Source organism: Pan paniscus, chromosome 2, assembly GCF_029289425.2.
Source record: "Pan paniscus chromosome 2, NHGRI_mPanPan1-v2.0_pri, whole genome shotgun sequence".
Classification (NCBI taxonomy): domain Eukaryota; kingdom Metazoa; phylum Chordata; class Mammalia; order Primates; family Hominidae; genus Pan; species Pan paniscus.
In genome coordinates this window covers 52,192,780-52,210,247 of record NC_085926.1, presented here as the reverse complement: position 1 = coordinate 52,210,247, position 17,468 = coordinate 52,192,780, and the positions used below count along the sequence as shown (strand labels likewise).

General features: G+C 46.1%; 1 protein-coding gene across 2 annotated transcripts; it reads right to left on the bottom strand.

Annotated features, from left to right (window-relative positions):
- Positions 1-508: 508 nt before the first annotated feature.
- Positions 509-16,726, bottom strand: ALAS1 (5'-aminolevulinate synthase 1). Of its 2 annotated transcripts, none has more exons than XM_003818767.6 (11): positions 16,553-16,726; positions 15,349-15,579; positions 12,055-12,282; positions 10,776-10,925; positions 9,873-10,095; positions 8,761-8,945; positions 8,033-8,212; positions 6,533-6,697; positions 3,249-3,517; positions 2,380-2,542; positions 509-799 (listed from the first exon to the last, which is right to left on the bottom strand). In XM_003818767.6, exons 2-11 carry the CDS (start codon positions 15,545-15,547, stop codon positions 639-641), a joined length of 1,923 nt encoding a protein of 640 aa, XP_003818815.1. In that variant the 5' UTR covers positions 15,548-15,579; positions 16,553-16,726; the 3' UTR covers positions 509-638. The 2 variants fall into 2 exon arrangements, with proteins under 2 accessions (XP_003818815.1, XP_008970392.1); XM_008972144.6 differs by having other exon boundaries at positions 15,349-15,568.
- Between the last annotated feature and the right edge of the window lie 742 nt (positions 16,727-17,468).

Below are 17,468 nucleotides of genomic sequence, written 5' to 3'. Positions count from 1 at the left end.
GGGGGAGGCAGCTGTAGCAGGACTGCTGGGCAGCACTGACTGTCCATTGAAGATGTGAAGTGAGAAGTTTAAAGTGAAACCGGCCGCCAAGGTGGTGTCACTCTTTCAAAACTGTTCAGTTGCCGGGTGCGGCTGGGTCAGCCACTGGATACAGTAGGCATTAAGGAGGTAGCAGGGCTCAAGCAGTGGGAGGTTCTGCTGCTCCTCCTCTGAAGCCATTACCAGAGCTCCAGTACTTGATTCAGTTTATTCATTCCTAGAATACAGACTGAACTTAAAGGGATGATGACAATTATTATTTTTTATTTCAGAGGCGGTCTTGCTGTCACCCAGGCTGGAGTGCAGTGGAGCAATCATGGCTCACTGCAGCTTCAAACTCCTGGCCTCAAGTGATCCTCTTGCTTTGGCCTCCCAAGTGTTGTGATTACAGGTGTTAGCCACTGTGTCTAGCCAATGAAGAATTTTATCCAGTAGCCAATAGCAGAAAGAACCACCATTTAAGCAAGAATTTATTTCCAGGACTATGTTTTTACTATAGATTAAAATTTAATATAACTTAATTCACATATAAAGACAACTCTGAAGACTATCTGGATATGATAATGGCCTGGGGTTAAGTGAAATAATTGAGGTCATGCTCAGGCCTGAGCAGATACCAACTTGCTCAAGCCTGAGAAATAGGACTTCTCTCTTTCACTCATCACTTCAAAATGCAGTGGCCTCCTGCAGAAGTTGCACTCAGCTGAGGAATGAGGCTTCAGTTCCAGCCCCACTTGCTTCCACGTGACTAGGAGATTCTCTGAGGAGAAACAGTTTTTAAATATTAAAGGGAGTAATATACACAAGAGAAATGAAAACATATGTCCACACAAAAACTTGTACACAAATGTTCATAGCAGCATTATTCATAATAGTTAACAAGAGAAACAACCAAATGTCCACCAATAGACGGATAAACAAAATGTGGTAAATCTGTACAATGGAAGGTTATTTGGTAACGGAAAGAAATGAAGTGCTGATGAATGCTACAGCATGGATGAGCCTTGCAGACATGATGCTGGAAGAAGGCAGACACAAAGGAGCACAGGCCGTATGATTCCACTTAGACACAAGGTCCAGAAAAGGCAAATCCATAGAGACAGAAAGAGCCGTGGTTGACAGGGGCTGGGGATGGGGAAAAGAGGAGTGACTCCTAATGGGTAGGGGCTTCTGAGGTGATGAAAATGTTCTAGAATCAGATAGAAGTGATGGTTGCATAACACTGGGAGTGTACTTAAAAATCATAGACTTGGATACTTTAAAAGGGTGAATTTTATGGTATGTGAGTTATATCTCTACGGAGATAAGGCTTTTATAAAAATTTTAAGGCTTTTATAAAAATAAATAAAGAGAAAAATAAAACCCAGAGTTGGGCTTGATTTCACAGGCCTGTAGGGAAGAAGCTGCTCCAACACTGCCACGTGACAGTTTAAACCCAGCATTTCCAACAGAACAGAGAGCCTGTGAGGAAGCTGAGCCACGCTGGGCGGGCTTGGGAGGGCAATGTACCTTCGAGGCAGAGGTGATCTGTGGCTAATAGCCCCCTTCCGTCTCTGCCTTTAGGTATAGAACCACGGGGCAGTTGAAAATATTGAGCAATTCCTCTTATCAGAGGCGATTAGGTGTGGGGTTATTCAAGGATTATACAACATCATGGAGTAGAGGGCAGTGGTGAAGACAAATGTGAGGTGGACTCCGGAGGGCCAGCGGGGACTCAAGCCTTCAGAGGCCTCTTCTCCCTGCAAGTCATTACCGTGCATCCTTCAGCCACGTAGACAAGGGGGCACTGGAAACACTGAGCGGATTCCCAGGCTCCCTCAGAGCTCCCAAAATGACTCTCCACCCTCTTGATGTGAATCAGACAATAAATAACTTTTAGGGTTTTGAACCATTTGAGGGCATGCTTAGTTACTTGGAAAAAGAAGAAACAGGCCGGGCACCATGGCTCACACCTGTAATCCCAGCACTTTGGAAGGCTGAGGTGGGTGGATCACCTGAGGTCGGGAGTTCGAGACCAGCCTGACCAACATGGAGAAACCCCATCTCTACTAAAAATACAAAATCAGCCAGGCGTGGTGGCGCATGGCTGTAATCCCAGCTACTCAGGAAGCTGAGGCAGGAGAATCGCTTGAACCTGGGAGGCAGGGGTTGCGGTGAGCCGAGATTGTGCCATTGTACTCCAGCCTGGGCAACAAGAGCAAAACTCTTGTCTCAAAAAAAAAACTAAAAAAAGAAGAAGAAACAAATCTGAATGCCTCTGAAGGGCTTCAATTATAAACACTGCAAAGACAGCTTTATGCAACTCCTCAGTGAGGCACCAGCAGCTCCCCAGGTACTCACCAAGGAAGTAGTTCATCATCTGGGGTGTGTGGTGAGGGGTGGGGGCAATCCGTAGGAGCTCTTCTCCCCGGGGCACCGTAGGGTAATTGATTGCTTGCACGTAGATGTTATGTCTGCTCATTAGTTCATCACAGACTTCTGTGTTTTTAGCAGCATCTGCAACCTAAGTTCAATGAGAGCAGAAGGTAAGGTCACAACAGGAAGGACTACCTCTTAGCAGAGATCCTAACGAACGCAGTCCCCACAACGCTCAGGCTCAAGACCAGACTGTAGCAACACATGCAAGCTTGGGGCAGAGGGAAAGCGCTGCCCAAACACCTGTCATTTAAAAGGAGCCGGTGTTGTTTCGTGAACACCAGGGAACCAAAACCTTATTAAAAAGAAATACATTTTTAATCAGAAAACACTGGTTCTGTTCGTACCAGCAGACTCTCATACCCAGGATGTATAATCTAGATTCAGTTATACTAGCTGTATTCATTACACTAATTCAACTGTGACATCAACAGTGCTACCATTTGTAGTGGGAAGGGCAAAACCTATTTTGAAATTTACTAAGTAGAAAGCCATACTTCAAAGCTGGCCAAGCTCAGGCTTCTGGAGCTTTCTAGATATAAGCTCTGTGTTTACCCTGTTAAGGTCAGTGCTCCGGAGAGGGAACTTCTGCCCCAGCCTGCTGGGTTCAAAGGCTTTCTTCTCTTGGTGAAGTCAGCCAATGGCGGAAACATGACAGAGGGTGGCTGGCTACAACCCCTGCCCTGGCAGTCACCCCGCTCAAGCCCAACTTCAGGAAGGTATGAAGCAGAACATCCGTACATCATGTGTAGAGGCACACCCCACGGCAAGTCCAATCAGAGACAGGCCATTACCCGCACAGGGATGATGTGGCTGGGGCAGTGGACAACAGGGAGGCCGGCATCCATTAGCATCTGTCTCATCAGTTTGACGTTGCGCTGGTGCTGGCGGCGAAGCACCCGTCCCTCAGCGCTCTTCAGGATCCGCACAGACTCCAGGGCTCCAGCCAGCAGCATGGGTGGCAGAGAGGTGGTGAAGATGAAGCCAGCAGCATAGGACCGTACGGTGTCAATCAGAGAACTCGTGCTGGCGATGTACCCTCCAACACAGCCAAAGGCTTTGCCTGGGAGGAGATAGCTTCATTAATTACAGCAACAGCTGTAAATTGCTCTAAATGGACACAGCAAGGTGTTGTGGAGCCTCAAAGCACTGACTTTTCTCCTTATCTTTTTAATTTGTTCCTGGACTGATTGGAGTAGTCATGCACCACATTAATGATGTCTCAGTCAATGACGACCACATATATGATGGTGGTCCCATAAGATTATAATACTGTATTTTTACTGTACCTTTTCTATGTTTAGGTATGTTTAGATACACAAATACCATGGTGTTGCCAACAGTATCCAATACAGTAACATGTTGTACAGGTTTGCAGCCTAGGAGCAACACGCCATACCACAAAGCCTAGGTGTGCGGTAGGCTATATAATCTAGGTTTATGTAAGTACACTCTATGGTGTTTGCACAATGATGAAATCGCCTAGTGATGCAATTCTCAGAACACATCCCCCATCGTTAAGCAATGCATGACTATAAAAGGATATCTAATCTTCCTTTTTTTTTTAGAGACAGGGTCTTGCTCTGTCACCCAGGCTGGAGTGCAGTGGCATGATCATAGCTCTCTGCAGCCTCAACCTCCTGGGCTCAAGTATTCCTTCCGCCTCAGCCTCCCAAGTAGCTAGGACAGGTGTACACCACCATGCCTGGCTGATTTTTTAAATTTTTATTTTGTGTAGAGAGGAGGCCATGCTTCGTTGCCCAGGGCTGGTCTCAAACTCCTGGGTTCAAGTGGTCCTCCTGTCTCAGCCTCCCAAAGTGCTGGGATTCAGGTGTGAGTTATCGTGCCTGGCTACTCACTTTTAAAAGGGTAAAAAAGCTAAGGAAAGTTACAAAAGGGTCTTGCCCAAAGTCATATGGCCAAGCTGGTGTCTAACCAGGATCAAAATGCGGGTCTTCCAATCAGATCTGACACCTCAGTGACTGGTCCCAGTGTGCCCAAATACCCTGCTGCTGCCTCCCTTCCCACCATCTTATTCTCCTTTCCCTTTCTCACCCAGGCTTGCTGCTCTGACAGCCAGCACAGCTCCACTCCCCATGGCTGCACTGCATGTGCTCTTTGGAACAAGACTGGCTCTGCAGTGCTTGTACCATCCTCCCACAGGGAACATTATCCCAGAGGCTGGAATTTTACCCAGCTAAGGCATTAACTGTTTTGGTGTGACTGGTGTTATTTCCTACTTAAGAACAAAACTCTTGACAATTAATGCATTAGGATTGATTTAGGGCCAGACTTGGTTTTCAATTCTCATTGAGTCCTTTTGTGTGATCTACATCTCAAGTTTCAGGATTAAAAACTCCAGAAGAGGCCAGGTGCAGTGGCTCACACCTATAGTCCCAGCACTTTGGGAGGCCGAGGTAGGCAAATCACTTGAGCTCAGGAGTTAGAGACCAGCCTGGCCAACATGGTGAAACCCCGTTTCTACTAAAAATACAAAAATTAGCCAGGCATGCTAGCGCACACCTGTAGTCTCAGTTATTCAGGAGGTTGAGGTGGGAGGATCACTTGAGCCCAGGAGGTGGAGGCTGCAGATGAGCTGTGATCACACCTGGGCACAGAGTGCGAGCCTGTCTCAAAAAACAAAAAGAACTCCAGAAGAGTCTTCATAGATCTTAACATTACATTCTATAATTAATGTTTTTGCTAAAACCACATGCAAAGCTGGGTTGGTTCAATCTCCTATGGTATAAAGTTTCTCTCTCCAGCCTTTTCCATCTCACAATGACCATACCTTCAAAGAGCCCACATCAGGAGACATCCTTAAAAGAAAAGAGCTTCTGGCCGGGTGTGGTGGCTCACGCCTGTAATCCCAGCACTTTGGGAGGCTGAGGTGGGCAGATCACGTGGTCAGGAGATTGAGAACATTCTGGCTAACACGGTGAAACCCCGTCTCTACTAAAAATACAAAAAATTAGCCAGGCATGGTGGTGGGTGCCTGTAGTCCCAGCTACTTGGGAGGCTGAGGCAGGAGAATGGCATGGACCCGGGAGGTGGAGCTTGCAGTGAGCTGAGATCGCGCCACTGCACTCCAGCCTGGGCAACAGAGTGACACTCCGTCTCGAAAAAAAAAAAAAAAAGAAAAGAGCTTCTTGAATTAAGACACATGATCAGGTGTTTTTCTCCCGGTAGTGGTTCCACCCTTAGAACTCCCAGGCTTTCTGGGTCTGCACTAGGTTCTCATACCCCTTGACAGTGCTGAAGGACGCTTTTTAAAAAGCCTGCCCTTCCTTTACCAAGCATAGGCTATAAACTGGCATTTTAGCTAACTGCTAGATGGGTTTCCAACTGCCTTACCCACTTCTGAAGGCTTAAAAAAAATTCTTCAAATTTATGTAATTTTCATCTCTTTAGGGTTCTCATAGGTTCTCAGAGGGAATGTCTATAATAACTGTTTGCATACAACTTATTTACCTTCTCCACATAAATTTTGATTCAGGTCCTATTGTTTTCTCCATTATATTGATGATGAAACTGAGGTATAGAAAGGTTAACTACCAACTCAAGGTCACACAACTAGTGAGGTGGCAGGGCTCCAAAGTCTAGCTCCCATCTACCACGAGACATAGCCTCTGTATGAGGAAGAGCAGAGGAAAACCAGGATGAATTAGAATGTTCCCACGTGGCAGGCACGGAGTTCAGCACTTCACAACACCTGAACCTAACAAGTGCTCCAGGAGAAAAGTACTAGAATTCCTTTTTCTTTTTAATTAAGAACAGCCTGAGGCACAGAGAGTACAGGCTCTTGCCATGGCATGGGGCTAGACCCACAACTATGTCTGAAATGAGCTCAGATGGCAATAAATGGTCTATCTGTGTGTTAGGCTGTGGGATTTACTTTGATTCTAAGAGCCATGCCTCCATGACCCAAGGGATTCCACTAAGCTGGGCCAAAAGAAAGAGTGGCCCAGGCTTCATATGCTGCCAGGCTGTCTCCTCACCTGATCCCAGTTAGACTAGTTAGTCCTTGGCCTTGTTAGGATAATGGAATTTTAGTGTATGTAATACAATGTATACATACCAAGTGTTCCAGAAATGATGTCCATTTTTGGCATGACTCCATCCCGATCCCCAATCCCTCCGCCTCGAGCCCCATAAAGCCCCACTGCGTGGACCTCATCCACGAAGGTGATTGCTCCAAACTCATGGGCCACATCACACAGCTCTTCCAGTGGGCACACTGCCCCTGAGGAAAGACCAGAGACTGCTCTGAAGAGCTTTTGCCACTTCAGAAATTTCTGTTTTGGTTAGAGTCAGAACAACGTAAACTTCTATTCTAAGGTATCATTTTCAATATTGGAAAGAAAATGAACTTCCTCTAATTTCTAGGTTACCTGGGGTCCCAGAGCCTAGTAAAAGCCAGAATAGAAAATCCACTTTCACCCAAATCTATTAGAAAAAAGTCCACCAATTACAAATCTTGGCAGAATGCAATACTACACAGCAATAAAAAAAGAATGAGACCATGTCCTTTACAGCAATACGGATGGAGCTAGAGGCCATCCTAAGTGAATTAATACAGGAACGGAAAAACCAAATATCGCTCTCACTTATAAGTGGAAGCTAAACATTGAGAACACATGGACACAAAGAAGGGAACAACAGACACCAGGGACCGACTTGAGAGTGGAGGGTAGGAGGAGGGTGAGATCAAAAACTACCATTGGGTACTATGCTTATTACCTAGGTGATGAAATAATTGGTACACCAACACCCTGTGACACATAATTTACCCATATAATAAACCCGCACATGTACCCACTGAACCTAAAAGTTGGAAGAAGAAAAAAAAAAATCCTGGCAGAAAGGAAAAGAAAATTAAAAAACACAACAGGCCGGGCGCGGTGGCTCACGCCTGTAATCCCAGCACTTTGGGACGCCAAGGTGGGCGGATCACAAGGTCAGGAGATTGAGACCATCCTGACTAACACAGTGAAACCCCGTCTACTAAAAATACAAAAAGTTAGGCCAGGTGCGGTGGCTCACACCTGTAATTCCAGCTCTTTGGGAGGCTGAGGCAGGCGGATCACAAGGTCAGTAGATCGAGACCATCCTAGCTAACATGGTGAAACCCTGTCTCTACTAAAAATACAAAAAATTAGCTGGGCGTGGTGGCAGGCGCCTGTAGTCCCAGCTACTCAGGAGGCTGAGGCAGGAGAATGGCGTGAACCCAGGAAGTGGAGCTTGCAGTGAGCCGAGATCACGCCACTGCACTCCAGCCTGGGTGACAGAGCGAGACTCCGTCTCAAAAAAAAAAAAAAAAAAAAAAAATTAGCCAGGCGTGGTGGCAGGCGTCTGTAGTCCCAGCTACTCGGGAGGCTGAGGCAGGAGAATGACGTGAACCCGGGAGGCGGAGCTTGCAGTGAGTCGAGATCGCACCACTGCACTCCTGCCTGGGCAACAGAGCGAGACTCGGTCACAAAAAAAAAAAATTAAAAAACACAACAAAACACCATACTTTTAAAGAGTTCAGGCCTAGTTTTTCATCTTAGGTTTCAGAGGAACCTCTATCCACACTTACCATCCATTGAATGGACAGTTTCAAATGCCACAATCTTGGGGACTGAGGGGTCAGATCTTTGCAGCAGTTCTCTGAGATGGCTGACGTCATTGTGGCGGAAGATGTACTTTGGCACTCGGCTGTTTCGAATCCCTTGGATCATGGAGGCATGGTTCCCAGAATCAGAGTAAATCTCACAGCCTAAGACAACAAAAATGCTATTTATTGCCATGTGCATCGAAGACAAATTATTTCCTAGAGAGAGACAACAGACTTTTCCTTGGAAATGATGCTTTGAAAATGCCCAGAAGGAAAAAGACACTGTGTGCCAGTTTCTTCCTGGCAAAATAACTAGTTAGTGCTTCCCTTGTGAGAAGGCCCAAAGGTGTAGAATAACCTTGTGGCAGGCGATTAATCTGCTCTTAAATCTGACTGCCTCACTCCAAACTCAATCAAGAGCTAACTAAATGATTAAGAGACTTCTCCAAAGGATCATCTTAGAATACAAAACATATTTGAGGCAATTAGCTCAAGGATGAGACATTTCAAGTTTGAATTTTCACTGGTATCACGTTCTCCTGGAACCCATAATGTACAGTCAGCATTTCATGCTTGACCCCAGAACAAATGCCCAGATAGGATTATGATTTTCAATTGAGAGGTTCTGGTAAGGCTTCTTTGTTGCCAATATTCTTGTTATTACTAAGAAACCCAAAAAACTCGAAGGCACCCATGCCAGGCTTCCTTACCTGGCATCATCTTAGCCAGGGTGAAGAGGGTTGAGTCATTGGCCACAAAGCACGAGGAAAACAAGAGTGCGGCATCTTTCCCATGGAGGTCTGCCAGCTCCCGCTCTAAGTCCACATGGAATTTACTAGTTCCAGAAATATTTCTAGTACCACCTGCCCCAGCACCATGTTGTTTCAAAGTGTCCCTGTTTAAAAATACAAACAAACAAAACCAGAAAATAAAGCTCATGGTTCTAAACACCATGTGAATTTTTTCCCCTTTCTAGGATCCAGGAGACTGAAACATGTTGATGTAGCAACTCTCTCACTGTGAAACCTGGGGTCAGAAATTTCAACTGATTTCATCTTCAGACTAGGTGGGAGAAGGTGTCAATGCTAGGGTGATGATACCTCCAGGAATCATCAAGAACAAGTGTTCATTTAACAGTCAGTAAGTGCTTGGTATTAGCTGAGTTTCTTTTCTAAGAAACTAAGGTTTATTTTCTGAGAAACATTATTCTTTCCAATAACATGTTAGCTTAAGAAAAAGCAAACTCTAGAGGGACATCCTGGATGGTGGTTACCCTCTGCAAGCCAGTCATGTAATGTTTGGATATATCACTATCATTAAACCTCAAACCGGGACCCTCTTTAGCAAGCCTTTGGAGAATCTGGCAAGCAACTCTCTCCAGCATCCCTAGGATGGTGAGCCTCCTGAAGGACGAGTGATGGGATCTACCATCCTTTTTAACATGTCTTTTGGAGTAGCTTTTTCTCTAGCGCTGCTAGATTCGTATTTCTCCACTCACAGCCACAACCAAGGATGTCTCTGTGAAAGACTGCCTGGTGTTAAAGGCACACTCACTTGCAGAGTGATAGAAAGTGGACTGACATGTGTGGTCATTGAGCCTATAAGCTTGAACCCTCACAAGTTAAGGGGCTCCAGCAGCTACCTGCATATTAGAGTTCCTTTAAAAGTAATGTGTAGATATTTTTCAGAAGCTAAGAATAGTATTTTGCTATGGCACACTTTCAGCTACTGAATGTTCCCTTCATAAAAGATCCAACCCCTATACATCATCATTGGCTTGCCAAATAACAACAGTAATATTTGAAAGCCAAGGGCTACTTACATAACTGCCCCACACACCCGTGGGTGGCGACTCATTCCTAGGTAGTCATTACTGCACCAGACTGACACTTGCTTTTTGGTGATGAGGGAGTCTGAATAGTCATCTGCCATGGGGAAGATGTGTGCTCGCCGGTTCACAGTTTTAAAAACTCGATAGGTGTGGTCATTCTTTTTCTCATCAATTTTTTTCTCAAAGAAACGATCATACTGAAAAGTGGAAACAGCTAAAAATTGAACAAAAGACAGTACAGAATGATGGTTGTGAAACACAGCTGCGTTTTGGTGAAATACAACAAGTCTCAGCTTGGCAACTGAGGGAGATCCTGGGCAGGTTATTTGATGTCCTCATCTTGTAAGTAAATAAGACTGTATGTCGTGTTTGGCTCAGTGCCATGTGTAGACGGTAAGTATTAAAGGACAGAAGGCAGGCTACCAACAGCACCTGTAGTCACCACAACCAAAAGCACCTGCTCACGCAAGCAAGGGATATGGCTTTCAAGCCTCAACTCACCATACATTTTTTTGTTTTTCCTAGAGACAGAGTCTCTGTCTGTCATTCAGGCTGGAGTGCAATAGCGTGATCATAGCTCACTGAACCTTGAAGTCTTGGGCTTAAGCAATCTTCCTACCTTAGCCTCCTGAGTAGCTGGGACTATAGATGCAAGCCATCATGCCTGGCTAATTAAAAAAATTGTTTTTGTAGAGATAGTGTCTTGCTATGTTGCCAAGGCTGGTCTCAAACTCCTGGCCTCAAGTGATCTTCTCCCGCCTCAGCCTCCCAAAGTGCTGGGATTACAGGTATGAGCTACTGTGCCCAGCCTCACCATGCAATTTTATATTTAATCTAATGTACATTTAAATTATAAATTCTCTTCTACATCAGGCAAATAACAATGAGACTTACATTTTGGCAAGTTATCTTGAAGAAGATGAGACACTCTTTCTGGTCTTTGCTTTTGCATGATGTCCTGGAAGTTCTTCAGCAGTCCACTGGGATCCCCTCCATCGGTTTTCACACTAACCACACTGGGGCCTGCTGAGGTTTCAGCAACCTCTGGAACAAAAGTAACAAGAAACAAATGGGACCAACTTTCTATTCTGAGTTCACAATATCTTCCAAACATATTGTCAAAAATGGCTTATGGCCTAGTTCACAAAAAAGGCCAAGCATAACCAAAGTTAGTTATAACTGAGTGTACAAAGCATCTCTTCTATTTTAGTTACTGTAATGGCAGACTCTTGGTGTTGTTTTCAGAGCTACTGGCCAGCTTTAATGAACAATAAAGTCCAAAGCTTTCTTGCTGGTTGGCATGTCTTATTCACCCCACTACATCCCCACCCCAATCCTAATCTCAATTTTCTGTTTTTTTTTTTTTTGAGACAGAGTCCCATTCTGTCACCCAGGCTGGAGAGCAGTGGCACGATCTTGACTCACTGCAACCTCTGCCTCCTGGGTTCAAGCGATCCTCCCTCCTCAACCTCCTGAGAAGATGGGACTATAGGCATGCGCCATCATGCCCAGCTAATCTTTGTATTTTTGGTAGGGATGGGGTTTCCCCATGTTGGCCTGGCTGGTCTTAAACTCCTGGCCTCAAGTGATCCACCTGCCTTGGCCTCCCAAAGTGCCAGGATTATAGATGTGAGCCACTGGGCCTGGTCCTAATCTCAATTTTCTTCATAGAAAACAATTTTGGCCATATGCATAATTTCTGCTGGTTAGGCTTTTGGGGAGCCTTGAGTTCTCTGCAGATATAGCCACACCTATATATTGTGGAGTTAAGGTTGCAATTCAATGACCATCAGTAAGACACACAGCTTGGGAGCCCTAGGACCAGCACTTACTGCAGTAAAACCATTGTTTTCTATCTTTATCCTAGCAGATGATGGGAAAGACCAAAGGGACAAAAGGCAGCTGGTGGCAACTCAAGACTGCAGGTTATTTTCAGAAATTAAGTAGTAACTATAAAAGCTGGTCACATCCTACACACACACCAGAAAGAAAGTCCCACTTTCGCAATACAGTCCCTTGACTGTCTATCTTGAAGACCTTCCTCTCTGGCCCTAAAAGAGGAAGGTGTTTCCATAAATACTGCCCTAATAATAGCTCATACACAAATCTGAGGGCCCAAAAGAACTAAAAGGACCCCTTCACTACCACTAATGGTTCACAACTCATCTCTTACCTTTCCTCACGGCATTCATTTCCTGCACATCCTCCTGAAGCTCAAGACTGGCTTTGCAGAAGACACTGCTGCCTCTCTGATTCATCTGTGCTGCCAGGAAAGGGCATTTGCTTGCAGTGCCCTGGCTTGTGGCAGGCAAGGGGTGTCCAGACGGAAGCTGTGTGCCATCTGGGCTCTGCTGGGATCCATCAGGAGTCTGTTGGACCTTGGCCTTAGCAGTTTTGTCTTCTGAGGGAGGAAATGGAAAAAGTGAAGCATCAGATCTGGTTGCACAGTATGTAAGAAAACCACTTATTTCTTTCTTTTATTGCCTCAAAGATAAACTTAATACTTACTCTACCCCACCATCCAGACACAAGTGTTTTTTTTTGTTTTGTTTTGTTTTTAAGATGGAGTCTTGCTCTGTACCCCAGGTTGGAGTACAGTGGCACAATCTTGGCTCACTACAACCTCCACCTCCTGGGTTCAAGTGATTCTCATGCCTCAGCCTCCCAAGTAGCTGGGGTTACAGGTGTGCGCCACCATGCCTGGCTAATTCGTGTATTTTTAGTAGAGATGGGGTTTCACCATGTTGTCCAGGCTGGTCTTGAACTCCTGACCTCAGGTTATCCACCTGCCTTGGCCTCCCAAAGTGCTGGGATTATAGGCGTGAACCACTGCACTCAGCCACAAGCTTATTTTTATTAGGTCCTGCTAATCTCTCTAGTTTTTCATCTGCTTCACAGGAAACAATGCGTCTATGAAGAGTTAACTGGCACATTCCAGTTGCCTCTTAAACCCACAGTATTTCTCGTCATAAATCCAAAAGAGTACCATTTTCTAGTTTTAGACAACCCGGAATCCTTGAGTTGGATCATTTCCAGTAATTTCTACCCCAACTACACTCAGCTTATTTTATGAGAGGACACACTCTGTAAGGTAACGGGAAATATTCACACACATTTTTTTCTCTGCTAACATTTTCCTTTCCTTTTTTTTTGAAACAGGATCTCACTCTGTCAACCAGGCTAGAGTGCATGGTGCAATCATAGCTAACTGCAGCTTTGACTTCCAGGCTCAAGTGATCCTCTCACCTTAGCTCTCCAAGTAGCTTGGACTGCAGGTGTTCTACTGCGCCCAGCTAATTCTTTTTATTTTTTATTTTTTGTAGAGACGGAGTCTTGTTATGTGGCCCTAGCTTCTATCAAACTCCTAGGCTCAAGCAGTCCTCCCGCCTCAGCCTCCCAAAGTGCTGGAATTACAGGCATGAGCCACCACATCCTGTCTCTGCTGACATTTTCTAAACAGATTCTTGACAAAGAGGCTTGCTGTTGCTTAACATAAAAGCTATTGGTTTTCATCTAAACAACAGAAATTAGACTAAGACTTAGGTCTTTAGATTGCTAATAAAGTAAGAAAAAATAGGGGTATATCACATTCACATACCTCATCTACTTTCTCATCTAAATTCATCAAAGTCTGCTGACTAAACACAGTTGGCTGGTAATTATCCTTCTAGTTACAGTGACTTCCCTCTCCCCTTGAGCAAATTCATTCACTTTCTTTCTAGAAAAGTCTTTCTTCATCATTCTGGAACACTCCTGTGAGTCACTGGCTAGCCTTTCCTATAACTTGGGTAAAGTGTCTCAATACAGTTTTCATTAAAATCTTCTATAACGGAAGGCCAAAAAAATTATTTTGAAGTTAATTTCATTTATTATAAAAGTAATACATACTCATTAAAGTCTAGAAAAAGAAAAAAATCCTATCATTTAAAACATAGCCATTGCAAGCATTTTGGTAAAAAAGACATAACTAACTCTTGAAAATAAACCCTACAAAGGATTAAATCCTTTCTGCTTAAAGAAAAACAAACTTATTTTCTTACAAGCCCACACCCAGAGAACACGCCTAAGAAAAACCTGTAAAATATTCTCTAGGATTAAGTGGAACCTGAAAAGCTTTGTTCTCTCCTATCAGAAGCAGAGCAAACTAAATTCAACTCTAGTCTCTTTGTTAAAAACAACAACAACAAATGTATATACAAATAAAGATACATGGCATGATCTCAGCTCACTGCAACCTCTACCTCCTGGGTTCAAGCAATTCTCATGCCTCAGCCTCCCAAATAGCTGGGATTACAGGCGTACACCAACACATCCAGCTAATTTTTGTATTTTTTGTAACAGTGGGGTTTCACCATGTGGCCAGGCTGGTCTCGAACTCCTGGCCTCAGGTGATCAAACCACCTCGGCCTCCCAAAGCGCTGGGATTACAGGAGTGAGCCACTGCACACAGCCAAGATAAATTGGTTTTTAAAAATCACTAATAAATACTGTACAATTTCACTTATATGAGGTACCTAGAATAGTCAAATTCATAGAGACAGAAAGCAGAATGGTGGTTGTCAGGGGTTGGGGAGAGAGGAATGGAGAGTTACTGTTTGATGGGTATAGAATTTCAGTTTGGGAAGATGAAAAAAGTTCTGGAGATGGATGGTGGTGATGACACAACAATATGAATGTACCACTGAACTGCACATTTTTAAGTGCTTAAAATGGTAATTTTTCTTGGGCATTTTACCACAACAGAACAAAAACTTTAAAGAAAAAAAAAATCACTACTTTAAAAAGCCAAAGGGGCCGGGCACGGTGGCTCACGCCTGCAATCCCAGCACTCTGGGAGGCTGAGGCAGGTGGATCATTTGAGGTCAGGAGTTTGAGACCAGCCCGGCCAACAAGGTGAAACCCTACTAAAAGTACAAAAATTATCTGGGCGTGGTGGTGCATGCCTGTAATTCCAGATACTTGGAAAGCTGAGGCAGGAGAATCACTTGAACCTGGGAGGTGGAGGTTGCAGTAAGCCGAGACTGCATCACTGCACTCCAACCTGGGCGACACAGCAAGACTCTGTCTCAAAAAAGAAAAAATAAATAAATAAAAAGCCGAAGGCCAAATGTTTAATGAGGGAAATTAGAAGGCTAAATGTTTAATGAGGGAAATTAGAACATTCCAATTTAATATTTATGTGAACGAGGCACTGAGGAAACACTAAAACCCCTATAGACACTAACATGCAATCCAAAAACCTGTAATGTGCAACACTGGCCACTGTTTCACCTTTAAAGATGGAAAAGCTAAAAGTGCCTACCCTTGGGGTGACAATCATATGAGATAATCTGTGCTCAGAGCCCAGCCTGCACATAGCAGCCCTCTGTGAGTGAGTGTGACCCTCACCACCACTGTGGGGACTGCTTCTAGTCTACCAATGAGCACAAACACCCGTACCTGCTCCTTCATTGTCAATGACACTTACTCTCACTGGCCGGAGGGGTTTCTTTGATCTGTTGGTAGTGTACTGCTGCAGTGGACAATGCCCGAGGGGCTGGCTTGGCCCCAACTTCCATCATCTTGGGGCAGTTTTGGGCATAGAACAACAGAGATTTGCCTGCTTTCTGCAGAAAGGCCTGGGGGACTCGGGATAAGAATGGGCAGCGGCGAACAACACTCTCCATGTTCAAGAAGTATGCTGGCTCCTGTGGAAAGACTGATGAAGAGTGACATCAACAGTTGTTAATAATCAGGCAAATATCACTGCAAGCTCACTGGATTCAGGTGTCAACTGCAGTTTATATAAAGGGTACCCTGGAATACTAACACTTCTCCCTCAAAAATGCCTAAGGACAGCACTGATGTGAGCTAAGGAATGGTAACCACACTTTACCCGGGCCACCAACTTCTTCATTCCCCAGCGCTACACAAAGGCACCTGCAAAGCAACTTCACCAAATGAAGTAAATACTGACAGTACATAATCAAGGGGGCGGAAGGATGAGGGAAAAGTCAAGAACAGGTTTGGGAGGCCAGAGGTTTCTTAGGGAGATGCACAGTGCAGATAAGACATCTTGGCTTACATCTAGGTGGAGAAGGGATGGTGGGGAAGAAGCCACTCATCCATCCAGGCAGGGAAGACTCTTAGGGATCCTGACTTTCTCCTGGTCCCCACATCCCCTAAACCCGAGGAAGGGGTCCAGCAGGGTCCCGAGTCCCTGAAGCAAGGATTCCTCCGTGGTCGTGTCCCCACAGCGGGAAGAACTGGGCATAACTGAGAAAGGAGGGGCACAAATGAGGGTAGGGGTATGAGGGCCAGCGCCTTGGGCCTCACTGGGGACGCGCAGGGGCTTATAAAGTCGAGAGAGTTGAGTCTGGAGAAAGAAGGCAGTCCTCCGGCAGTGGGGGTCAGAGGTGACCCGCGGTCGAGGTCTCGAGAATGACGGGAGGGGTATGAGAAGGGAATTCTAAAGCGGCGGGTTCAACCGGGAATAGCCGGAAGGGGCCGAAAGGGGGAAACTGAGGCGGCCGTCTAGGCAAAAGATCTGGAGGATAAACGCTGACCTCAAGGCGGCGGGTGACTGGGACAGTGGGGGATGGGGTCCCAGCACCCAGGGCAGCGGTGCCACGGCTGGCAGGACACCCCGGGGCTTCCTCGGCCGGCGCCGCACCTACTGCGCGGGCCCTCACCTGCGCTGAGGACTCTGCAGAGGCGGCGGCGAAGGAGACGGGCACTCAAGTCGAGAAGTCCAAACGAAACGCTCGTTGCCCTTGTCCGGGAGCAGCCTCAGGCCGCGATCGCCGGCGCCTTAATATACAGCGGGAGTGACCGCTGCGCATGCGCCTTGGGCGCTGCCTTCTTCCGCGCAGGCGCGCCGCGTAGCCCTCGGCGAGCCGGGGGGCGGGGCAGAGAGGCCCACTTCTTGGGCTCTGCGGATATCGGTGCTGCCGGGGATTCCCCGGCTCGCCTGCAGGGAGGAGGAAGCGCTAGGCGGTGGGCGGACGAGGTCTCTTTTCCCGACCTCATCCTGCACCCTCGTGCTGCCTCCCCACCAACTACCCTGGGCTTCAGAACCCTACGCCCCAATTGAGTATAAAATGGCAAGGTCAAGGCGAGGTGCCGCTAGGGCCAAGTTGGGGGCTACAGGTTTGTTAAGCTGGGTGTCTTGGACATGGAGGAAGAAGGAGATCCAAGGGGTTCTGGGCCGGGGTGTTAAGCAGGATCCATCCCACCTGCGGCTTGCTTTGGAAACTGAACAAGGGCTTCCCGGAGGAGGTGGAGCTGGCTATATCGCCCACAAATGGAGTGGTCCTGGCAGGATGCGGAAGAAGCGGGACACTCAGCTGTGGCACTTTCTGGTCTAAGATGATCCAGAGGGGACAGAGGAACAGGGCTAGGGTGGAACCCATCCACTCCACAGCTCTGAGCACTTGGGGAGGAGGGGAAGGCACAGGGCCTGACAATAGTTAGCGTGTAACAAATATTAGCCACTATTTTTATTTTCCATCCAGGGTTGTCTGAAGCCCCTTGCTGGCCACCCTGGGCACCAGCAGGGTGGTTAGGCCTCCATGCCAAAGGTCAGCGTTGGGCCATACCTCCATTGAG